Here is a 23,990-nt window from a genome sequence, read left to right as displayed (position 1 = left end):
AAAGGATGCAAGGTTCATTTTAAATTAGTTGTTTCTGCTATGATTATCTTCAACAACTAAGACTTCTAAACAGTAGCTATTTTTTAGTATCCACTAATTAAGAAAATTAATTATTGGTTCAATTTTATGAATCATACACAGAAACATCTATACATAGGAATCATTAGTATATCCGTTGAGCATATTATACATTTTGGCACAGCGAGAGCTTAGTTTTTATGTAAAACCACCAACAGTAGAAACTGAGTTTTAGGGCTAGATTTGGGTTTTTAAATGCCAGCTCTCCTGTTAACTGTGTGGCCTCAGGTAAGTCAAGTGGCTCTCTGAGGCATCAGTAAAATTAGGATACGCCTAACTACCATGGAAGGGTCCTATAGGGGAAGGATCAGAAATGTCTGTCAACTATCAAAGACATGGCATGGCACACAGCAGGAGTCACATAAGTGACAGCATTAACAACTGCATCTTCATGCTTCATCTGAAAGCAACGCTAGTCTATCTCCATAATGCTTCATAAAAGAATTAAGTTTTTTAAATGCTGGCATATATGTGATTAAGCTGAGTGGACCTTGAAATACATAGTATAGGTATCTACTTAAGCTAATCAAAGTTACTGTTACCTACAATTACCAAAAATTTAGTAGACTGGTATTTCTTACCTTAAATTTACAAAATTGAATCATATTCTTCTACCTCAGGCTTTCAGGAATCAACCAGGATTTGCCAGATACCTGCCAACTACTCAGCATCAGGAAGAGTACAGTGATGTGAAATATTAGGATTAAACATTAGATTCAAATGCAAGTAAGAAGGAACTATCCTTACTTAGTTAGTAACTCTTGGTCCACGCAATAGTTTAATACCTAAAGCCCTCATGAACGATGTCTCATTAGTAATGTTAGAAGGCTATCAGTAGGTTTTAAAATTAATGAGAAAAATTATTTATTTCCCTTGTTTCCTTAACACAGTCACTAGAACTTCAATTTCAGTGTTTAATTTTCCCTAACAGGTTAGCTATTTCCAAGAAAAACAATCATGTGAAGACTGGCATTGCAGATAACAAAATATTATTACCTTGTACTGGCTTCTCTTTACCAAATGGTTTCGGTAAAAACAGAACTCTCAACGTGTCTACCTGGTTACCACTTCACATCCATAAATACAGCAAAAGTCTTGATTTTTGCCTCTCATGATTATCAAACGAGCAAACAAGCAAATCCCTTCCAGGAAAGAGGTGCTGCAAGAATCCTGAAGACCCACAGAACTCCCCACATTACACAGAATTAGCACAGATACAGGTAACTTTCATGATCTTCAAATTCTTCCAGAACACCTGAGGATTAAAGAGCCAACACTTCTACTTTAAAAAAAAAAAAATGTTAAAAAAAAATAACTGTAGTCAGAGCAAGAAAAGGAAAACAGTATCTTTATTGTGTGTAGTTCTAACAAACATTCATTATGTGCACATTCCAGCAGAAAGAGACAAAGATCTTTGTTCAAAATATGCTGAAATAAAATAGGTAAACAAACTCCATTATTGAATACACAAAAGGAAATGTTAATATTACTCATTCACAGTCAAGGGTGAAGTAAAAAGAAAGTTAAATAACCGTAATAATGTTTTAGCAAATGTAAAATATAGATGTGTGCAAAGAGCAGCTCGTAAACCTCATGAGAAAAATTAAGCTAGGTGTAGAGTAGGTAACTCAAATACCTCTGCTTCTTGGAACCTCCCTCTGAGATCACCCCACAAATTCCAAACCAGGCTCTTTCAGAGCACAATAGCCAAATGGGACCAAACTCCCCATTACTTTTCTGATATATGGGAACCAAATGAGATGGTTAAAAAGGAATCAATTCAGGCATGCTGAGACATGCCTGAATCCATTTCTCCCAGGAAGGAAGTAATGAACATTAACGTTCTGCATTTTAATCTCCTAAAACGGAATTTAACCAGATAGCTATCACTTGAGGTTTTAAGCACGAGATACCATGAGTAATGATACACTGGTCTGTAAAGCATTTTTCATTGCTCTACATCAGGACTAAATGACTATAAATTCAACAATGCTCTTATTTCACAACATATGCTTTTATGACAACTGCTCGGAGAACTTTACAGGCTCAAATTATAGGTTCTAATGGATTTTTGTTTCTGCTTAAGTGGTCACATAAGAATTAAACACAATATAAACTCTGTCCCCACCACTTTCTTGCCTTTACAAATGTCTAAGTCATTTGGAAACTGAACCAAGTCCCAAGAGACAGGGGCTAGGAAATTTTGGAGACCTGGCACTAACATCCCCATTTTGGTGGCACAAACTTTCTCTCATCTCCTCCTTTTGTGATCCGCAGACATTATGTATACAGTACGGTGTACAGCCACAGCTAATCTTCCTTGGAAATAAACCAAATACCCAGAGACTGGTTCCAGGAGACACAGTCAGCCAACAGGGACTGGCTCCACTTGCTCCAAAGGGGTTTTCATGACCTACCAATGTTGAGACTGTTTTGAAAATTCGAGTCTACCTCTTAAAACAAAAGTCCTTTTTGATGCATTTGGCTAACATACTGCATTACTTTATTGTTCAGAAAAACCTCTGCAAACACTCACACAAGCTCTGCTTTTCACCTGGCTGTTTATATAGGCAGCAGAATAATAGCAAATGGACTCAAAAGTGGTTTTTATAATATAAAGTGACATCACATGAGCAGTAGATCAAAAGAAGCCCTGGGTATGGGATGGATTTCATGGATGGTAGAGACAAAGTCTGAAAATCTTTTCCTCTGGCTCTGAGTAAAAACAAGTCCAGATATAAACAGGAAAAGGCAACCAATATGAAATAGAAAAACATAACTTTTGCATTGTTGTTTACCCTAAAAATTATCAAAAACACCAATTTTACTTAAGACTATCGTTCTTTAATGTTTCTTATAAGCCAGATGTTTTTCATTCAGTTCTGGAGACTGCCAGCACACTTCTGAATGGTCCAAGTTATCTTCCGGCTTAGTTTTAGCCTGAGTGTTCCCTTTCCAGCTCAATACCCCTTTGTTCTTCTACCCTACATGGTCCCATGTAATCATGCAACTTACAGCAATTACATACCTATTCTTATTCAAGGCAACACCTCCTTGCCTTCAGATGAAGGAACATCCAGTAGTCACCCCACTTTTGCTACACAATAACCAATAATTTTTTTTCAAAAATTATTTTAAAGTGGCATCTTATACTACAAAACATTTTCTAACAATAAAAGTTTGACTATACCCCTATCTGTGATGTATAAAAGTCATCCAGAAATCCCCCCAAATTACTCCAGAATGTCATATCCAAGTGTGCAAATACAAGGGTGATATTATTTTGAGGAATTCTGAATTCACTCGACTGCTAAATCACAGGATACAAGACCTGGGTTGAACTTTTTCTTAAATAGTTTGCATGGGCAGACACTGGTTTGCTGGGCAGTTTCCCGTCTTGTCAAGTCCCTGGCAAGCAGGACACAGGGAGCAGATGCTGAGCAATGCCCATGGCCCACACTGCTCCCTGCTGATAGGACAATGGCTCAGGAGCAGACTAGTAATCCTCAAAGGATAGGGAGAAGAATCACCACCAACAGTTGTTAACAGAGAACAGCCATGAACTGTCTCCTCAGGTGCTTCCACAGGATAAAAAAGTAAAGTCAAATATGCTAAAGAAATTCCTGAACCAAGAAGAAACAGTAACATAATTCTAATAACCTACTCCTCAATGAAACACTCATCAGAGGAAAACAACTACCAGTTTTTTCTTCTCCCCCCCCAATGGAAAAAAAACAACCACAAAGCTACAAATTGGAGACATGGAGGTAAAATGCAGATGAAATGGAAAACATTCTCTTGTCACACTCTCCCGCTTTGAAGTGCCACTTGACTATGGAAGTTATTTTACTGGGGTAGACAAGATCAAATACTATTATCTCTGGTCAATTTGGAGCCCCTTACTTTTGAGAAAAATGGGGAATAAGAAAATTTCTAATCAATAAACCAAAAAAAGCAGCAAAAATCCCTGGTAAAGTTCTATACACATAATTACAAATTTATATTTTACTAATAAGAGATGGTTGGGGGAAAGAAAAAAAAAAAGAAAAATGGTAGCTAGAAATGGGTGCCAAACCAAAATAAAGGATGGAGTCTTTGGTACTTTTTCTAAACCACTGTCCTATAGTAGTTCTCAGTAGTTTTCAAAGGAAAGATTGCTCTGAATTCGCCCTATCACCCCAATTCATCTCTCCCTTTTCCTGTTTTTCTCCACTCCAAGAAAGAAAAGGGATGCAGAGTTGTGCCCAGCACCACTTGGTGGACTGGGGAGGTGGCGAGAGCTACTTGCTGTCCCAGCTCGGGAGGGAGGGGACAATCACGTGGCTCTTTCTGCCTTTAACAAATATAAACAAGAAACAAGATTATTTGGCAGTTGTGTTTCAAGTCATAGGTGTGCAACTTTACTTCATGAATTAAATCACTTATGACAAATAACAGAATTAAGTCAGAATTAAAAAGTAATATTTACTTAAAAGAAAAGTGGAAAGAGAAAAGCTTCACAACCAGAGTGTGCTGCCGTGTTAAGAAAGTCTAACGTGCATTCAAAGTATTGGAGAGCAGGCATTTTTACCAAAGGGCAATGTCACTAGGACATACGGACTGCAACAATTAACAGAAAATTTTGTACTATGAAAGTGCTCATGGAAACCAGTGAAGAGAGGAAACGTTGGCAAGGACACAGAACAGTGAGCAGGTGCTTTGGGAGTAAGGCTCTGAGAAAGGACACTGTTGCCAGGTCTGAGGTGGATGTCTGGCCAACCGTTTAGGGTCCAAGGGGGAAGAATACAACTCTGGCAAGATTTGAGGATAGGGCACCACTGCAGCCTCCAAACAAGTCTCTCATTTTCACTCCCAAGTGGTTATGCTTCCCAAACATCACCAAGGCCTCCTCAGGAGGATCTGCTTTCCGATGTGTAGTAGTAACGGTACAGGAAACCTAAGAGCATGGCGCCTACGATGGGGAAAATCCAGTAGGACCAGCAACTAGAAGTTGGGGGAGAAAGCAATAGTCGTGAATATTTTATACCAAATATCCGTTATCTTTCAGCACTCACATTTTAATATTCTTAGGAGCAAAGAGTTTTGGTTTACTTTAGGAAATTTAACAGCTTTTATCATACAGTAGCTGAAGAACAAACATTTGGAGTGACAATATTAAATGATTTTTTTTTAAAAAACTAAGAATAGAATGTATAGTACGACACCAAAAAGAGACATATATACACACCTCCATATGTGTTTTTTCAAAGACATATAGTGATTCTTTCTGGGTAATGGAATTATAGATAATTCAAATTTTTCTTCTTTGTGCTTTTTCACATATTCTACAATTAACATTTTTAAACAGAAAAAAGCCACCACTTTACATATATAATTATAAAATTAGAAGCAATAACATCTAATTCAACTATTGGCAATATCATATCTGCCTCACATGTATTTTTTAAATTTAATCCTCACAATAACCCCTATGAAATAGGTTCTACTATTATATATTTTATATAGAGGAAATACAAGCTTTGCATCCAAAATCACAAAGCGAAGTTAGTCAAGCAGTCTGATTGCAAAACCATTCTCTTAATTTCTAGTTAAATAAGGACAGACACAGACAGACAGACAGACAGACAGACAGACACAGACACACACACACACACACACACACACACACACACACACACACACACACGGCAGGTTGATAGTTCTAATAAAGTTAGGTAAATGACAGTTGGCTTAAAAAGTCCTTTAAGAGACATTCCTTACGAGTTTCAGAACAGTCATCATTCTCCTTAAAATCATTTTTCGCCAATAGAGCTTATTAGCACTGCTAGTTTTAAGGTGTGATTCTTCCATGATCCAAATGACCCGGCTGCTCCTCTACTTAAGACATAACGCAGTCTTGGTATTAAAAGGCTTTGTAAAGCCAGCTGAGGTTTAATAATAAAAAGGTGTCTCTTTGCCTAAACATGCTTAGCACTTTGTACATTTAAGGATGGCAAAAGCCACTCTGGACAAGTTTAGCGTATCAGCCAGGTAGCTTTGTTTAAAAAAAAAGAAAAAAAGCAAGTTGGCAAGTCCAACAGCAACATGACACATAGGAACTTAGAAGTAATCTCCCCATAAGAGTCGTGAATTCGGGTATCTTGGAGAGCAACCACAAGAGACAAAAGAGTTCAAAAGCAGGATCCTTGAGAAAACAATGAAGATAAATTCTTCAGTACAAAAGACTATGAATGGTTGACCACCAACTCTCATAAAATCCTTCATAATACTTAACTGCCACCAGAACAGAACCAGAGAAAATGCATTTATACTGCACCAAAGGAGATTAAGTTTCAACAGTAACTTCCTGGACGTAAGAAAGAACTCTTTTCTTGGAGATTCACTCAGGTTATTGCATGCAGTTGTGATTAATTTCTTTTGATTGCATTATAGTATTCCACTGTATGAATATACCAGAATGAATTCATTTATTTTATTAATGAATGGTTTTTTGGGTTATTCCCATATTTTAAGATCTTGAATAATGCTGCTATGAACATTCTGGTATGTGTTTCCTGGTATATTTGTACACACATTTCTCTCGAGTACATCCCTAGAAACGGAATTGCTGGGTCAAGTTATTCATATTGCCAAATTTACTAGATAATGCCAATCTGTTTTCCAAAGTGATTGTACCCACTTATATTACCCTCAGAGGCCCTAAGAATCTTGCTACTCTACTCCCAAAACAGCTACTCTGATTTCTAGAATTTTCAATTTTTGCCAATCTGGTGTGAAATATACCCTATGATTTTAATTTGCATCTCTCTGATGACAAATGAAATTAAACCTTTTTTTCATATGCTTATATTTGTGTTTCCTCTTCTGTAGGGTACTTGTTTAAGTCTTTTTCTCATATTCTACTTTTTTAAAAAATTAATTTGTAGGAATTCTTTATGTATTCTGCATAATAATTCTTAATCAGTTTTATCTGTTGCATAAGTCCATTGCAAGCTTGTGGCTTGTATTTTCATATTCTTTATGAAGCATTTAGCTAAGCATAAAATAAGTCCTCAATATTAAGGAAGCTGAATTTACTAAGTTTCCTTCAAGTTTGCACTTTTCTAACATTCTGTCCATCACCTCAAATTAAAAAAAAAAAAACCCACAAAAAAACCACATAATACTTTTGTGGGGGAAAAAATATACATTCTCTCTGAATTGCTTTAAGTGGGACCTCAGAAAGATAAAACAGAGAGCTTTATATAATCTCTATACAGATTTTTTACAAGCCAAAGATTCACAGTCATCACAAGTGGAGGCACTTAAGACATGGTAAATTTATACCTTTCAGAGCTAATACTATTGTATTACTGGTATTCCCGCAAGAGACATTTTATAAGTAAACCTTTGAAAAAACCCAAATTCTTGTATATGACTTCAATATGTAATTTTTTTCTTTTGTAAAATGTAATAATAGTACCTTACCTTACCGAGTGGTTGTGAGAATTAAATGACCTTAAGTTTTAGGTGGAAGTTTTATAGCTGAGCTAAGCTGCACAGACTGGGCCTGACTTAATAGTAATTACTTGTCCATGCATACTAGCCTCTTACTGAATGTGATTGCAAGATTTAAAAACCACAAGATTTAAAAACTTCTCAAGGCATGATCTTCTGCGATTACTCCAAATGATAAAACTATAAAAATTAATTTTGCTAATGCTAAGGAATTACTGAATTTATAATAATTTTAGCCAAAAAAGAATCAGCTGTCTTGTGCTCGCTTCAGCAGCACATATACTAAGAATCAGGTGTCAAACTGTACTCTTAAGTCATACATGTATATTTACAGAAGAACCTCCTGCTAGTCATTATATTGAGTATAAGGAAGTGCATTAAGGGAATACTAACCTTTTGCATGTGTTATTTTTCAAAGGGTCCTGAAGAAGACGCATATTGAAAAATGAGAAACAAAAAGAATGAAGATTAACACAGTATATAAATCTTCTTGAATATCCATATAAACTCTGTAGCTAATAACAGAACATCTTTCATGCAATTTCATGTTTACAAATCTATATTCAATGGGAATACCGGGAATTCTACTTCTGATAATATACTGGTACTCCCTAGTAAAGAACCATTAACAAAAGCATAAAGAAATGACCTAGACATTTTTTAAATGTAAAAAAATGCTATTGGTACAAACTATATTGAAATGGACTAATTTGCAGTCACAACGATATACTGGTTCAGCTGGGCTTGCCACTGGCAGTAGCTAAGATCAAATTTTCTGAAAACATATTCTGAATAAAAAGTCTTGTAATATACAGATTAACTGTAATATATAGATTAACTCTAGAGCATGCAGATGATTTGTTTTCTGGCTTACAGAACTTAGCTGGCTTACTCTCTGAAATTGTAATAATTATGATTAGAAACCTTAGGGCTTATTTCACAATGAAAAGGGGAAGAAGAATGGAGTTAAGGGAAAGAAAATACCTAAATAACCTTAAAAACAAAATCTTGGCAATATAAAGTAATGAAGTACTGATATATGCTACCATAGATGAATCTTGAAAACATCACGCTAAGTGAAAGAAGCCAGATACAAACAAAAAATAACACATATTATAAGTCCATTTGTATGAAATGTTCAGAATAAGTCCATCTAGAGGTAGAAAGCAGAGCACTGGTTTCCCAGGGCTCAGGGGAAGAAGAGTTGGAGGAAAATTGAAAATGACTGCTAATGGTTTGGGGTTTCTTTTTGGAATGATGAAAATGTTCCAAAACTGACTGTGATTATGGTTGTACAATTCTGTGAATATAGTAAAAAGCCTTGACTTGTATATCTTAAATAGGTGAACTGGGTGGGATCCGAATTACATATTAATAAAGCCGTTACTAAATTTTTAAATCCAAATTAAGTATATATCAAATGAAGTTGTTGATTCTATTAACTAACTATATAGTAGAAAGGCCTGCTAACTTACTGCCAGAGGACAATAACCCATTAGCATAGGTTACTGCTGCCCCAAATATCATCTTTGTCAGTATGTAGAAGTATGCCTGGGTGTGAACTCAGAACATTAACTGTTTAACCACCATCTTCAGTAATCTCCAAGAATTTCCAAAAACTCTACATACTGGCCTAGATACTTTCGTGCAGACCATGAAATGAGTTTTAACTTTATATATCCAAAACACTGTCATGCAAATGAACACATGCCCCAAACCTGAAAGAAATTAGCCTATAGGCAAGTAAAACGTCTAATAAACAGTTTTAGATAAACCATATTTATATGCTACAATACTTCTTTGAGACCTTGATGATAACTATTATTTGGGACATCTCTACCAGAATAGCATGAATAGGGCTAATTAAAACCTGTCACAGGTCATCAATCTCTGTGAAAATACAGCAAATGTTTTCCAGATTTGGAAAGTGGTGTTAGTGGTAGTGGTTAATTTATAATGTTGCCTTTTTAAATATTCCACTATAATAACCAAGAAATAACTGAATTGCATCACGAAAATGTCCATGGTCTTTTATGCTTTATCCACATACATACCAAGGATTTACAACAAAAAAAGTAGAGTTAGTATTTGTAAAAAATGGGATAACTTAAAAGGTTTACATGAGAACACTATGGAGTAATAGATGTATTGTATTAGATGTTTAATCTGTACCTACATTTAAAGCCATATATAGTTTGTATAAATGAATTCTCTCGATTTCAAAGCTTTTAACCTCTTTTACAACCAAAAGCCCTGGACACGTGCTAACTAGAGTGAGCTTTAGACAACGTAGTGAACAAACTGAGAGAGAAAAAAAGGGAGAGAGACCAGAGAGAACCAGGACCATAAAACGCTGAATTGCAATAGCTCCTAACAAGCAATAAAAAAATTACAATACACGTGTTTTTCAACTAAGTACCTCGACCCGTGTTTTAAAAATCAATCCATCTCCAGAGGCAAAAAAGACCAATTTCCCCCACACTGAAGGAAGGAGAAGAGAAAGAAGTGTGTCCTCTCTTTAGGAGACTGACAGCCAAGTAAATGCCAAACTATAGTGACTCCGCTTTTAATCAACTGTAATGAAAGAGTTATTTAAGACACTGCTCTTAGTAGCCAAGTACCTCAGCCAAGTTTGGAATGAAGCCAAATAAGTTATTTTTAAATTTACAAAATTAAAAAGAAAAAGGTTATATTAACACAAAACCTTCCTTCACCTCCACCCTTCCATGATCTCTATACACAGTTCCCCAATTCTCACTTCTACTCCAAAACACTGTGCTGAATCTAACGGATGTTTAAGTGAAATTTCTACAGTTCCCTTTGGGGGTTCAAGCATATCTGGATGGTTATGTTCTTGCCCACAGTTTAATTTACATGCAAGATTTTTGGTCAAGAGAACAGTGACGGCTCTCACTCTTTGGCATGGAAAGTAGTATTGCAATACTATATGATTTTAGTTACAAGACAGCAGAGTAAATACCGAGTTCTGGCAAAAGCCTTACCAAGTAATTAATATGCATGTTTCTTTATTCTCCAAGGAATTTGGAATACACTTCCAAACAACCAAACTGCTTTAGGTCTACTCTGATTTCAGTTCAAAATTAACAGAAATTGCTGTTTAACAAACTGGTTCCTAAAATTCAAGGTTCATTAAGGCTTTAATTTCCTCATAAAATAAATAAGTAAATATATTAATATATACATAAATACAAAAACTAAACTTCACAGGATAAAAGGAAATATTTCATCTCTGAGTAAGCTTTTCATAAAGCTGCTCATAACTGAAATTACGTTTGAAATCTTCAAGCTCGATGCTACATCAGTTTCCTCACTTATAAAAGGCTCAGACCACATGAATTTGAATTCTAAGTCATATTCAATTAATTCAGCATAATTTTCTGACCCAAGAACATTTTAGCAAAACCTACAAAAGCAGCCTTGTAAAGGCCAGAGAGAAGGAAACACCGTTCTCCCAGGTCCAGGAAGACTGAAGGAGCACTACCACATGCAGATTTTTCTATCTGACATATAAAAGTGTGCTCTTCCAGATACTCTTCTGAAAGGCACTGCGCCGTAAGTACCGACCCTCACGACACTGTTAAAAGAATGATAAAGAAATGTCATAATTAGCAAATATATGGGACTTGGGGTTCAGCAGGGGTGGTTTCACTATGGAACCCTTTTTATGAAAAAACATGGGAGAACACAAGCTTAAAAAATGGTGCACTTTGTCACCAGGACATAAACATAGGAAACAACGTGCCAGAATTATGATTATGACGCCTTAACATATACAGACATGGCATTGTAAGTAAGTATGTCTTCATAGTTTATATTTAGACTTTCAAAGGTTTAAATAAAAGAGAACTAGATTATAACGCATGTAAGGAACTTATGTTTTAATTCCTAAATTGGATATTGGCTATGCCAAGAGGATTCTAAGTATTTAAAATTAGAAAAAGTTAATTTTAAGCCACAGGACACCTTCAGCAAATTTAACGAGTATTTGGGTGGTCTGCTACTTTTTGCAGCTTTTTATTTAGAACACGATAGTATCTACATGACCAGTAACTTATGAAAAACAACTTGGGAACTTCTGGCTTCAAACACTACTGGAAAAAGTTTTTCCCCCCATAATACAGTGGATTTACCATGAGCTATCACTATGTGAATTTTAGTATTAGGTTCATCTTACAACCTAAAAAGTTTGAGTATTGAAAGTACACGATTTCAGCATTTTATAATCCCAACTATGACCCGGCCATATCGTATGATCGTGAGGACAATGTTCTCATGAAGGCTCCCATGTAATGAAGTTTCTTTCTTTATGAGAATACAGTTTAACAGTTGCTGTCTAGTAAAGCATGTGTCCCTAGAATCGGCGCAGTCATAGAAAAAATATCCTCCTGTAGATTAGGGAAAAAATTCAAGGATGAAAAACACCCTCTAAAAACAAGTTTCAGAAACAGACTCACAGATACAGAGAACAAACTGATGGTTGCCGAAGGGGTGGGGACTGGAGGGTGGGTGAGAAAGGGGAAGGGAGTAAGAAGTACAAATTGGTAGTTACAAAATAGTCACAGGGAAGGAAAGTACGGTACAGAGAATATAGTCAATAATACTGTAATAATTTTGAACAGTGCCAGGTGGGTACTAGACTAGTCAGGGGGATCACTTCTTAAATTATATAAATGTCTAACCACTAGGCTGTACACCTGAAATTAATATAAAATATTTAACTGTAACTGAAATTAATATAAAATATTTAACTGTAACTGAAAAAAGTAATTTTAAAAATAATTTTTAAAAGATAAGTTTCTATACAACTCTCTCAAGAACCCATTGTGAAGACATCACTGAAGGAAAAAATATTAAAACACTAATAAAATGACTTCTACTGGGACCTAACAAATGAAAAACTTGTAACACTGGAGGGCTCATTTGGTGTCCTGACACCAACTGGAGCATTACAAGATGAAGACATTAATTTTTGAGCTCACTCAGCAAAGGTATTTTGTCTTTCAAGAGTGACTTTGCCGGGCCGGCCCAGTGCCTCAGGCGGTTAGAGCTCCATGTTCCTAACTCCGAAGGCTGCCGGTTTGATTCCCACATGGGCCAGTGGGCTCTCAACCACAAGGTTGCCTGTTTGACTCCTCGAGTCCGCAAGGGATGGTGGGTTGTGTCCCCGGCAACTAGAAAAAAACGGCAACTGGACCTGGAGCTGAGCTGCGCCCTCCACAACTAAGATTGAAAGGAAAAATTTGACTTGGAAAAAAGTCCTGGAAGTACACACTGTTCCCCAATAAAGTCCTGTTAAAAAAAAAAAATAAATAAATAAATAATAATAAAATAAAATAAATAAACACTTAAAACAGAAGTTAAAAAATTAATTTTCAAAAATATAAGCCTTTATGGAGACAATCTTGTTTTTTAAAAACCAGATCAATTCCTGTTTACAACAAATGTCATCTCATTAAAACTTGTATATGGAATACTAAATATCTATTAAAAAGAGTAAGAAAGATCTTTATGAAGTGGTAAGGAACAATCATTAATATAAAACATTTAAGTAAAAAGAAGCAAGGTGAAGAACAGTGTGTATGGAATTTATTTTTTTAAGAAAGGGATAGTTGGTCCGCCTAGCTATAGCTCGATTGATTGGGATGTCATTTTTTATAGTACACTTTTTTTCTCTACCATGTACATCATGTACTTACGCATTCAAAAAATATAAATAAAAAATGGTCAAGTTATTGGGTCAATTCGTTGTAATGAGATCTGACTAATGAAGCAGTTGAACGATCACCTAGATAATATGTGCTGACTAAATGAATGAAACGGTGCTCACATATTTTGGTCAGGACAGCATTTGTATGTACCTTATTTCCTGAACTGATGGTAGACTGAATGATTAATAAAAAGCTAACCAAGAGGTAAACGCATAATCAAAAGAGCGAGTTCATACACCACAAAGCTGTCTAGGTTACTTGCAGCACAGCAGGGAGACAGGCAAATTGACACAGAAAACTAAGTCTGTTTCTAAGGTGAGGTTCCCATAAGCAAACGCAGATCAGAAAAATGTTAGGTCAGATATGAACAGAAGGTTGATGGCTCCCAGCATGGGGACTAAGCCAGCAAGGAAGAAGCTAAAAGGTTTTTAACTCTAGTTAGTTATCTTGGACTGAAACAGGTACAAAAACATCTACTGCCAGATCTGTAGTTTCTAAGCTTTTAAGTTTCAGTATTGTAATATTTCAGGGCCTTGAACCTCAGGCATTAACAATCTCAAAAGAAAACAATGGTGACTATCATTTACCTTTGTCCCAGCAAAAGCAGTATGAAAGGTAATTTCAAAAAAACTGGAGAAAGGTTCCTGATTTATATTCTGAAATAGATATGTTTTGGGTGTTTTGTTATTATGGCTGCTGTTGTCTTCTGTTGGCAGTCGTGGTGCTGGCGGGGGGGCGGGGGGGTTGAAGGGGTGGGAGGGATGGTGTTCAGGCAGGTAAGAAATATGGAGATGTGGAGGCAGGAGAGGAGAAAGGGAGAAATAGAGGGAAGGGAAAAGGAACATGGAAACTGTCCCGTAAGGCAGAAGACACCTCTTAATTAGGCTTAAAGTCACCGCTTCAGAGGTTCAGAAAGCCTTAACCAAATGAAAGCGTTAATGAAATGAACTTTACATCCATATCTTCATGATGAATATTTAAACCAGAGACAGAAACATTTTAACGAAGACAACCTACATCCTAGACACAGAAGTGCCTATTTAAAACCTCTGTAAGAAATAAATCTGAGGGATCAAGAAATTCTTCCTGGAACTGAAATCAAGTTAAACTGCAGCTCTATGACAACCTATGTAGGTGGTCTTGAAACTTTTCCAAAAGGCTCTGCTTGCCCGACCTGCCTGAAGCACAGCACTGTGACTGGAAGCAATCGCCAGACTCTCCACTAAATGGAGCCCGTTCTTTGGTTGCAACGTTCATGAGGAAAACAGGGCCTTGAAAACACTGCCTTCAATCACTGTTCAACCCAGGCAGGGGCCAAACTACAGTTGGAGACTTCTAAATTATAGAATTTAGTGAACTGAAAGGGTTTCTTTTTCTATATTTCCTACCAAATGTCCAAGGCTCAACAGTTTTAATTTAGCTGAAACATCTCTAATTCTTTGGCCCATAGAAGGCAGGCAGTGCTTTTCACAGAAGAGAATTAAAGTTCCCTAAGTTTTCAAATGAAAACATGGGCATATCATTCGGCAAAAAGTTTGCTGCTCGGCTACATGAGTTACTTTAAATGCAGATTCCCAAGCCCACCTCCAGAGATTATGAGTCAGTAGTAATGGAAGCCCAGGAAATACACATTTCAGAAAATAAGCTAAGGGATAACAATATAAGTGACACGGGAGCAAAATTCAAAAATCACTACTCTCCATTCCTTAGAGTGATCCTATCTACATATTGTGCTACCAAAGAAGAAAAACAGAAACAGGAAGCAATTTTTAGACTTCTAGACATTATAATCCCCAAAATAGTTTTTCTATTGTTCTAATATAAAGGTGCTCTCATGGTTGCTGTGTAGAAGTAGGTTATGGCTCATAGATACAAGGTGCACCTCCTGTACAAATGGGAATATCCCCTGAATCAAATTGACCTCTGAGAGCAATGTTTGCCAGATATGTTCAATAAACAAGGCCAGGCTTAGTTCAAATTTTCCCCTCATTACACAAGTAAGGATTCAAGAATGGATAGTACATGTGTTCGGAGGGAAGGACAAACAAACCAACAGTGCTCACAAAGCATTTAAAGCAGCATTTCACCCCCCTTCATAAACACTTCAACAGTTCAGGGTAGCAAAGTGTAGCAAGACAAAAGAGCTAATTTACACTAACAGTCTGGATTGCAGGGCAACAGATGGCAGACACTGTCAAGCAATCTGAGTTGAAAGAATTCTTGTGTCTACGCCAACTTTAATTGCTGTGTCAAATGTGTTCAATAATTCCAACTCAATGAGGAAAGGGAAGCAAGAAGCTAGGAGGAAAAGGGGAAGGAGCATCACCTCCATAATGTTCAAGGCAGCAGCAAAACTGCTGTCCCCTTAAATCAGAGCGTAGTGTAATAGCTACCCAAAGGGCTGAAGTCTAAGAAAGTAGTGAGGGAATAAGGAAGATGAACCACTCCGTTTGTGGAAGGCACGAAGGCTTTCATGTTTACTTCCTGGTGCATTATGCAGTGCACATTAAGGTTTTCAAATATTTAATGTTTTGTTTTTGCTGTATCACTGAGTAAATGGGAAGGGTGTAGGCCGATTGGAGCTTCTATGATTAAAAGATGAAATTTGGGAAATAGGGTCAGAAAGGGTCAGAAATAGGTCTAGTCAATTACTTCAGTCTACAATTCCTTCTAAGACTTGTAAGAGAAAAATAAACTTTCCAATTCTTTTTCCAACATAGAGGCAATTATTATCATTTGTACTATTTAATGTAAGAATAATAAATACTTTTCTACAACTGAACCCATAAACTAATTTCTTTCAAAAACATATGGGGCATGACTTTAGTTTCAATTTTTTTAAAAAGCAAACAGAAGCATGAGCAAAATGTTTCCTACTGTTCAAGACTTAGCTATCCTTTTTTTCTGAGGTGGTACTGAGTCCAAATTCCTGAAAAATAGGATTTTTGCTTGGGGGGAAAAGTAACGTTTTAAAAAGTATTTCTATTTGAGTAAACAGAAATACTTGAAACACAAAAGAGAAACAGATGACTTCTTACCTTGCTATCACTTTCAGGTTTAAGGTCATTCTGTTAAAAGAGGAAAACAAAAATTTTAAGACATATCCAAATGAACTGCCACTACACGCTTGTTTCTAACTTTGGAACCTGAGACTGCATTCTGGTAATAGTGAATTCCCTGGGACGTCAGCGTCTTAGAAGGGTACTGCCCCGCCACCCATCCCTGACTCTGAGCATATCAGGGTCCCTTGGTTAGAATGGAATGTATGATTTAAAAAGTCCATAGTTACCCCCTTTAGAAAGGAATTTGCAAGAACTACCAAACCACTACTTTAGGTAGAAATGTTATTAACTGAATTAGAAAAATCAATCATTAAAAAAAAATCCAAAATCAGTTTCCTTAGCTTTTCAGAAAGGCTACATGTGATGTTTTACAAACAGGAACCTGTATCTTAGCACAGTAAGGCTAGATGATTTGGGAGAAAATTGAGCCTGACGGCTGGGTTGAATGAATCCCCGTTGTGCTGTGGCTGTCGGGGAGCCTCCTCCCCACAAGCACTCCTAGCTCAGTTCGCCCTTACCGGGTGCACATCACCAATATAGTACTGCTTGAGCATTTCTCTGGCATCCAAGGAGTGGCCTACATCTTCAAAGCTTTCACTTGCATCCGCACCAGCTTGTTCCAGCAGAACCTCTTCTCCTCCGGGATGCTGCAAGGAAAAAATACTTACAGAACAGAGCACGTTCTGAAAGGCAAACCAACATAAATTCCTTTCCCCTCCCTCTCTCTTTTCTCCCTTTAATGGGAGGAAGGTAAACCAATCGACATTGTATGCTACCTGATAGGATGCAATGGGAAGAACACAACATAATTTCTGTGATATTCTGGCCAAAACTGCACAATATAGTATAATTGTGAGGAAACTCACGACAATTGCAAATTGAGAGGTAGTCTGCAAAACGACTGACCTGTGATCTCCAAATGTATCCAGGTCATGAAAGCCAAGGAAAGACTGAAGAACTGTTCCAGACTGAAGGAGGCTAAACAGGCAAGATAGCTGGAAACAATGTGTACTCCAGGGTCCATTCCTTTGCCAACATTACTAAGACTGCTACAGAAACCCGAAAAGAGACTCTGGGCAAAGGATATATGAAATCCTTTATTCTATTGTTGCAACTTCTCTATAAGTTTGAAATGGTTTCAAAATTAAAAAGTTAAATAAATAAGTAATATTAAAATCACTAGTTCCATACCTACAAAGTAAATTCTATCTATAACTTACAAGCTATATGACCCTGGACAAGTTATTTAAAAATTGAGACATCTTTGTTTGCTGTTTGTAAAATGGAGATAATGAGCACCTGTTGTAACTACTATTGGGAGTATTAAATGAGATAAAGATATGAAAGATTTTGTACTCAAAAAGAGAGAGGTGCAGTTTGTATGTTATCTCTGATTGTAAAAAGCAGATATACATATACGTGTGCCTGTGCATAAAATCTCCCTGGAAACATTGAAGAGAATGTGTTAGCTGGGAGACAGAGGAGGGAAGACCTTAAATTATACATCCTTTTGAAATTGCTTCAAAAAAATCACCTATTGCTTCAAAGCATCACCTATTCAGAAAATAAACAATTTTTTAAAGTTACTTTTAGCACAGTTCCTGACCTAAAGTAAACAGTCAATAAACATTTACTTACAACTAACAAATTTAGAATTGAGTTATTTGACATATCTAAATTTGTATTTTTGAAATATCAGGTAATGCTTTTAAGTAGTTCCTTTTTATTACAACCTTTTAAGCAGGACTAATATGATCATCACTGTCTTAAAGATGAATTCAACTGAAGCATGACAACTCTTAAGTGTCATCTCCCAGTCCCGTCACTTGCTTATGAGCGCTTTGAGGATAAGAATAACTTGTTTTGTCTCCAGAAGGTCTCCAACCAGTGGGTGGGTCTCCCATCCCAGTGCTTAAGCATGCCGTTTTAAAGCAAGAGTAAGATAGCCGCCACTAATCTGTTTCACATCTGAAAATTCTCAGCTGTGTTAAGCCATTAGTTTTGGAACTGTGTCCCAGTTTGCTCTATGCACTTAACCTATGCACCTAGAAGATACTTTTTCTTTATGATATAACCTAAGTATTACATTGCCTTTCAAAGCAAAAGGATAACAAAGTTATTAGTAGCTTGAGATATTTCAGGGAATCGTTGAATTTATGACTTCCTACACAGCTCTTTCTCTGACAAAGTATTTCATTTTCACTCACCTCTCACCCTTTATAAACAAATAAATATTACAACAGACTACCTTCACGGTATTTGTTTATCACAACTGCAATTATTTATTTAATGTTTCTCTTCCCCTACTAGACTATAAGCTCCATAAGAACAGGGAGCAGTTTTCTTACTCGTAGCTGTATTCCAGAACGTAGCATGGCACCTGGAACACAGTAAGATCTAGGGAACAAATACTCTGCCCCCTTTCCCTCCTATGTGCTCTCTCTTCCTCTCTGGCAGTGCTCACCCATGCCCACAGGCAAAATGAATAAATAAGTGCAAGCCAATTTGTTGATAAGGGCCTCTCACCTGAACAGTGCTGGAGGTTAAATTCACCTCATCGTATTCATAGCCTTCCCTAGGACTGACCACTTAGGACATAGTACTCCTTTTATAGATTTCTTAATTCCATGAGATACTTGTGGGTAAACTGCACTTTATTTTGACCAGCTTTGGAGAAATCAAGTAAGAACTGTTAATTGGTCAAACTCTGAAGCTTTCAGGGGTTATTCTAGGGTTGCATCAAAAAGAGCCTGCATTCTCAATCTTGTGGGTAAACTGCACTTTCTTTTGACCAGCTTTGGAGAAATCAAGTAAGAACTGTTATTTGGTCAAACTCTGAAGCTTTCAGGGGTTATTCTAGGGTTGCACCAAAAAGAGCCTGCATTCTCAGTCTTTCTGAAGGCAACATCACTCTCTGCATGACAATTACTTGTGTACAGTTCTCACCCGCCTGCAAGTCCAAGGCAGTAAATTTTAAATATGCAGATCATCTGCCATTTACTAAGCACTCAAAAAATGCTGCAGAAAAAAGTATAATTTTTTATTAATAATAAAAATAACTGCTAACATTTACTGATCTCCTTATGCCAGTACCAGAAGCCGTTATATGCATTATCTAAATCAATTATTCGAACAACCCTGGATTAGGTACTATTATCTCCATTTTACAGATGGAAAGGGCCTTTACAGAGCTTATGTGCCCAAGGTTACACAACTATTAAGTGGCAAAGTAGGAAACTGAACCAGACACTTAGACACCAAAGCCAGAATCCAGCCATTAGAATTATACTTCATATAAATAATAATTCACCAACATTCTCTTTAAATGACAAGAAAATGAAGTCTGGGAGAATATATTTGCAATACATATATCTGAAAGGACTTGCATTCAGAATATATAAAGAACACTTTCAACTCAATAATATGAAAACAAACAACCCAATTACAAAACGGGCAAGACTGAACAGACACCTTACAAAGACATACTAATGGCAAAATCAGCTCATGAAGATACTTAACATCATTAGTCATCAGGGAAAGGCAAGTTACAACAATAATTACATACCAGTACCAGTACACACCCACTAGAATTGCTAAAAGTAAAATGACAAATACTATGTGTCAATGAGGATGTGGAGAAACTGGAAACCTCAGGCATTGCTGGTGGGAGTGTACAATGATGTAGACACTTTGGGAAAAGGTCTGGCAGTTGCTTAAAAAGTTAAACAAACAAACAAACAAAAAATATGACCCAGCAAACTCACGTCCACACAAAGATTTGTACATGAAAGTACTTAGCAGCTTTATTCATAATAGCCAAAAAACAGAAACAACCCAAATGTTAATCAACAGGTGAATAAACAAATTTTAGTATAGTCATACAATTAAACAGCAATAAATAGGAACAAATTGCTGAAACACAGAAAAAACATAGATGAATCTCACAGACAAGAAAAAGACACTAGACACAAAAAAGTACATAACAGTTTTCTAGTGTTAGAAATCAAATCAATGGTTGGACAAGGGCAGAGGTGGTAGAAACGTTCTATATATTGACTGTGATGGTGATTACACAGGTGAGACATTTGTCAAAAACTCAACGAACTCTATATATGAAATCTGTACATTTCAGTATATGTACATTAGATTTCAATAGCTTACTTGGAGGAGGAAAAAACCTAGACAGCAAAATATTACTAACAACCTAAATGTGTATCGGTAGGAGACTGCTTAAATAAATTAATGAGCCAGACAACAAATTCTATAAAGAATAATAAAATTCTTCATCGTTTTCTAGAATTCTAATAAATAAGGATGTGTTCTAGGTATCGATGTGGAATGATTCCAGAGTACAGTTAAACAGGAAAAAAAAAGACACAGAATAGTGCGTACAGTATGAAAAGAGTGGGAGGGACTACGCTCACTTTTGCTTATGTATACAGAACAAAACTCTAGAAGAACACATAAACAACAGTAGTTAACTTTGCGCAGATTGGAAGAAGGCTTTCACTGTATACCTGTATGACCTATCCAAAAATGAAAAAATTAACCTGAGTTCCATAAAAAGAGTACCTGTTCTAACTTCCCTACATCACATTCCCAATCCTTCCAAATTATATCTAAAATGTGAAAGAAGGCGGCTGTAGGACAGACTTAACTCCTTAAGTCTTCTCCATCTCATCTAAGAGCAACCATATTCTTCCAGACCTGAAGGCCAAAAACTTGCTGTCATCCTTGACTTTTTTTCTCTCACTCCTCAAATCCAATGCATCATGAAACCCTACGGTCTCTACCATCACAACACATCCAAAATCTGACACTTCTCACTACCCCCACTGCCATCGCCTTGGTCCAAGCCATCATCTCTTGCCCAGCCTCCTAACTGGGCTCCTTATTTCTGCCTTTGCCCTCCTTCAGTCACTTCTCAACAGTGCAGTCAGAGTGATACTACCAAACCATTTCAGTTGCATCATGTCACTCCTCTGCTCCACTGTGGTTTCCCTTCTCAGAACAAAAGTCAAAATCCTTTCTAAAAACTGCAAAGCTGTACTTGAGCCACTCTCCTGAGCGTGCTGACCTCATTTACTGCTATCCAGCCACTATGGCCTCCCTCGTTGTTCCTCAAACACATCACACATACCTCCGCATCTCAAGGCCTTTGAACTTCCTCCCTCTACCAGGAATGCTGTTCCTGCACATACCCACATGGCTGGCTCCCTTAACTTCCTTCTGGCCTTTACTCCAGTCATCATCTTAATAAAACCATCTATCTCTGGCCATCGTATCTAAACTTTCAACCCCTCATCCTCACACCCTCATCCCATACACATCCATAACCCTCTTCTCTACTTTTCTACTTAGCACTTCCCATAGATGGCTTAAATGTTTGATTACCCACTGCTGTATCCTCAGCACCTAGAATGGTTACTGGCACACTGTAGACACTTGATAAACATGTGAATGAGTAAGTGAATGAAGAGGCTTGGAATGCACAAGGAAACAGGGACTACAGAACAGGTAAGTAAAATGGCTAACTGCAGGTTAAGATCTGCTCAAGCTTCAAGCTCAAGCTTCAAGGGAAGCCTTGGCACACCTGTCTGTGATGTCTCTGGCTCCATCAGCATGTGATGAACCAGGTTAGCAGCCACTACTCAAGTTTGAATTCATGTCCCCCGTAAGCACTGAGTGTTCCTCCTAAGTTCACTACATATTCTGAATCAATCAAGAAGAAATTTGGGGAAAATAGAACCACAAATGAAAAACAGTTATACCTACCCATTATGAACTATGCTTTAACATGCTACAACCCACAACTGAAACTTATTATGAGGCATACATACACCAAAAGACATAATAGCTAAGGCTAGCATTCTGAAGTAATACCATGTCGACAAGAGAAATCTAAATCTAAAGAAACCCATGTAGACAAGACCCATCTAAACTAGACTTTGCCACTAATCAACTGTATGACCAAAATCTCTCTGAACCTCTTTCTTGTACCCATTAAAATAAGGATCACTACTATCCAAGTCACTCTCAAATAGTTATTTTGAGGATGAAATAATGGAAAAGCACTTGTAAAAACATAAAATGCCATATACCATACAAATGGAAGAAGTTACTAAAATTTATGATGTTTGTTTATTGGCCACTAGGAAGATTTATTAACAACAATGTCCTTTTTGTGAAATTTTACATTTTAAATGTTTTTATAGATTTATGAATAAGGGTGTAGAGATCTCTCCCCTTTGCCCCAAATTAGTAGAAAAAGTGTATTTCTTCAGACAAGAACAGAAAGGAACTTTTTTCTCAGTCACAGTAAGGTTACATTATGCAAAAATTTCCAAGGAATTAACCACAAGATCTAACTCAAAATAAAATGATACACACCTATATATATAATATATAGTAAATGTTTATATATGAAATCTCAAAGCATCATGGATTGGGGGTGCATATGAGAAGAAGGGAACTTTTTAGGGTGATGGAAATGCTCTTTCTTAATTGGAGTTGTGATTACATGGGTAAATACATTTGTCAAAACTCATCAAACTGTATATTTTACATGGACACAATTTATTGTATGTAAAATTACATCTCAATAAAATTCGTTGAAACAATTTAAATGTCTCCCCTATTTCCTTAAATTAAAAAAAAAAAAATCACTCAGCTGCACCACAGTCTCAAGGAGAACTTGTGTAATTGAAGATTTAAGAGAATGACAGAACCTGAGTCAATGGCCAGAAAAGGTCAACTCATGACCCTCTGGCCTCAGTCAATTCAAATTAGAAAAAAAACAAACGCAACATTATGGGGGAGGGGGAAGAATCTCAGCTTCTCAAGAAAATAAAAACCAAAAGTGGTATTACTTCAGAAGGCAGAGTGGAAAAAGCACAGGTTTGGAGCCCTTCAGAACTAGGTTTGAATGGCTCTAGGCTGTTAAACGTGTGTGACCTTTAGAATCCTCAGTCGCTCGAGACTCAGCTGCCCTTTCTGTAAAATGGGGATCGTAATGGCTTAGAGTTTAGCCTGGCACACAGTAAGTGCTCAATGCATGGTACGTAATAAATACCATATTTAAGGCACTAGAATTTAGTGCTGGCTAGAAATGCATGCATATATAAGCCCCCCACCCCGCCCCCAGTTTCCCTCTCGGGGGCTGCGGTCCTTTTCGTACGCCTAATCGCCCTCAACCTGACCTCATTTCCCTCTACACACAACCCTTAGCAGCTTTCGGGGCCCGACTACCCCTCATCCCAGCATCTCCCAGGGGCCGCCCACCTCGTTAAGGAAGCGGGTGATATCGTAGACTCGCCCGTGGATCACCAGCCAAATCTCCTTCAAGGAGTTGCGCTTCGCCACCTCCTCCAAACGATAATAGGTGACGGGGGTCTCCACCCCTTGCCCTTTCCCATCGCTGCCGCTTGCTTCCACAGTCGCCATTGGGCCTGAGACCCCTCTTCACCGCTATCCGGGTTCACACAGCTAACTTCCCGTAGAACCTGCGCTCAGCTCTCCCCGGCTTCCGTAATCAGGACCCATTAGGCCGTAGGAGGGTTCCTGGCAACAGCCAATCATGTTTCTGAATAGTTCCTGGTTCGTTTTCTTTTTACCAATGAAACAA

At 37.2% G+C, this 23,990-nt stretch overlaps 1 protein-coding gene across 1 annotated transcript; it reads right to left on the bottom strand.

The window, feature by feature from the left end:
• Positions 1-1,400: 1,400 nt before the first annotated feature.
• Positions 1,401-23,895, bottom strand: CYB5B (cytochrome b5 type B). The gene is made up of 5 exons (XM_081031040.1): positions 23,648-23,895; positions 16,885-17,013; positions 16,343-16,372; positions 7,969-7,997; positions 1,401-5,061 (listed from the first exon to the last, which is right to left on the bottom strand). Exons 1-5 carry the CDS (start codon positions 23,807-23,809, stop codon positions 4,968-4,970), a joined length of 444 nt encoding a protein of 147 aa, XP_080887166.1. The 5' UTR covers positions 23,810-23,895; the 3' UTR covers positions 1,401-4,967.
• Positions 23,896-23,990: the final 95 nt, after the last annotated feature.

The sequence above is a fragment of the Rhinolophus hipposideros genome (genome assembly GCF_964194185.1).
Source record: "Rhinolophus hipposideros genome assembly, chromosome: 21".
Taxonomy (NCBI): Eukaryota; Metazoa; Chordata; class Mammalia; order Chiroptera; family Rhinolophidae; genus Rhinolophus; species Rhinolophus hipposideros.
The sequence above is the reverse complement of the archived record's forward strand: the minus strand, read 5'-3'. Positions and strand labels throughout refer to the sequence as shown.

Bases quoted from the DNA above. Each gene is read 5' to 3' on its own strand.
- CYB5B (XM_081031040.1), bottom strand. From the start codon at position 23,809: ATGGCGACTGTGGAAGCAAGCGGCAGCGATGGGAAAGGGCAAGGGGTG. The intron at 16,373-16,884 runs GTAAGGGCGAAC...CTCTTTTAACAG, and splicing joins ATATTGGTGATGTGCACCCG to AATGACCTTAAACCTGAAAG. The intron at 5,062-7,968 runs GTTAGTATTCCC...CCCAACTTCTAG, and splicing joins AAAAATAACACATGCAAAAG to TTGCTGGTCCTACTGGATTT.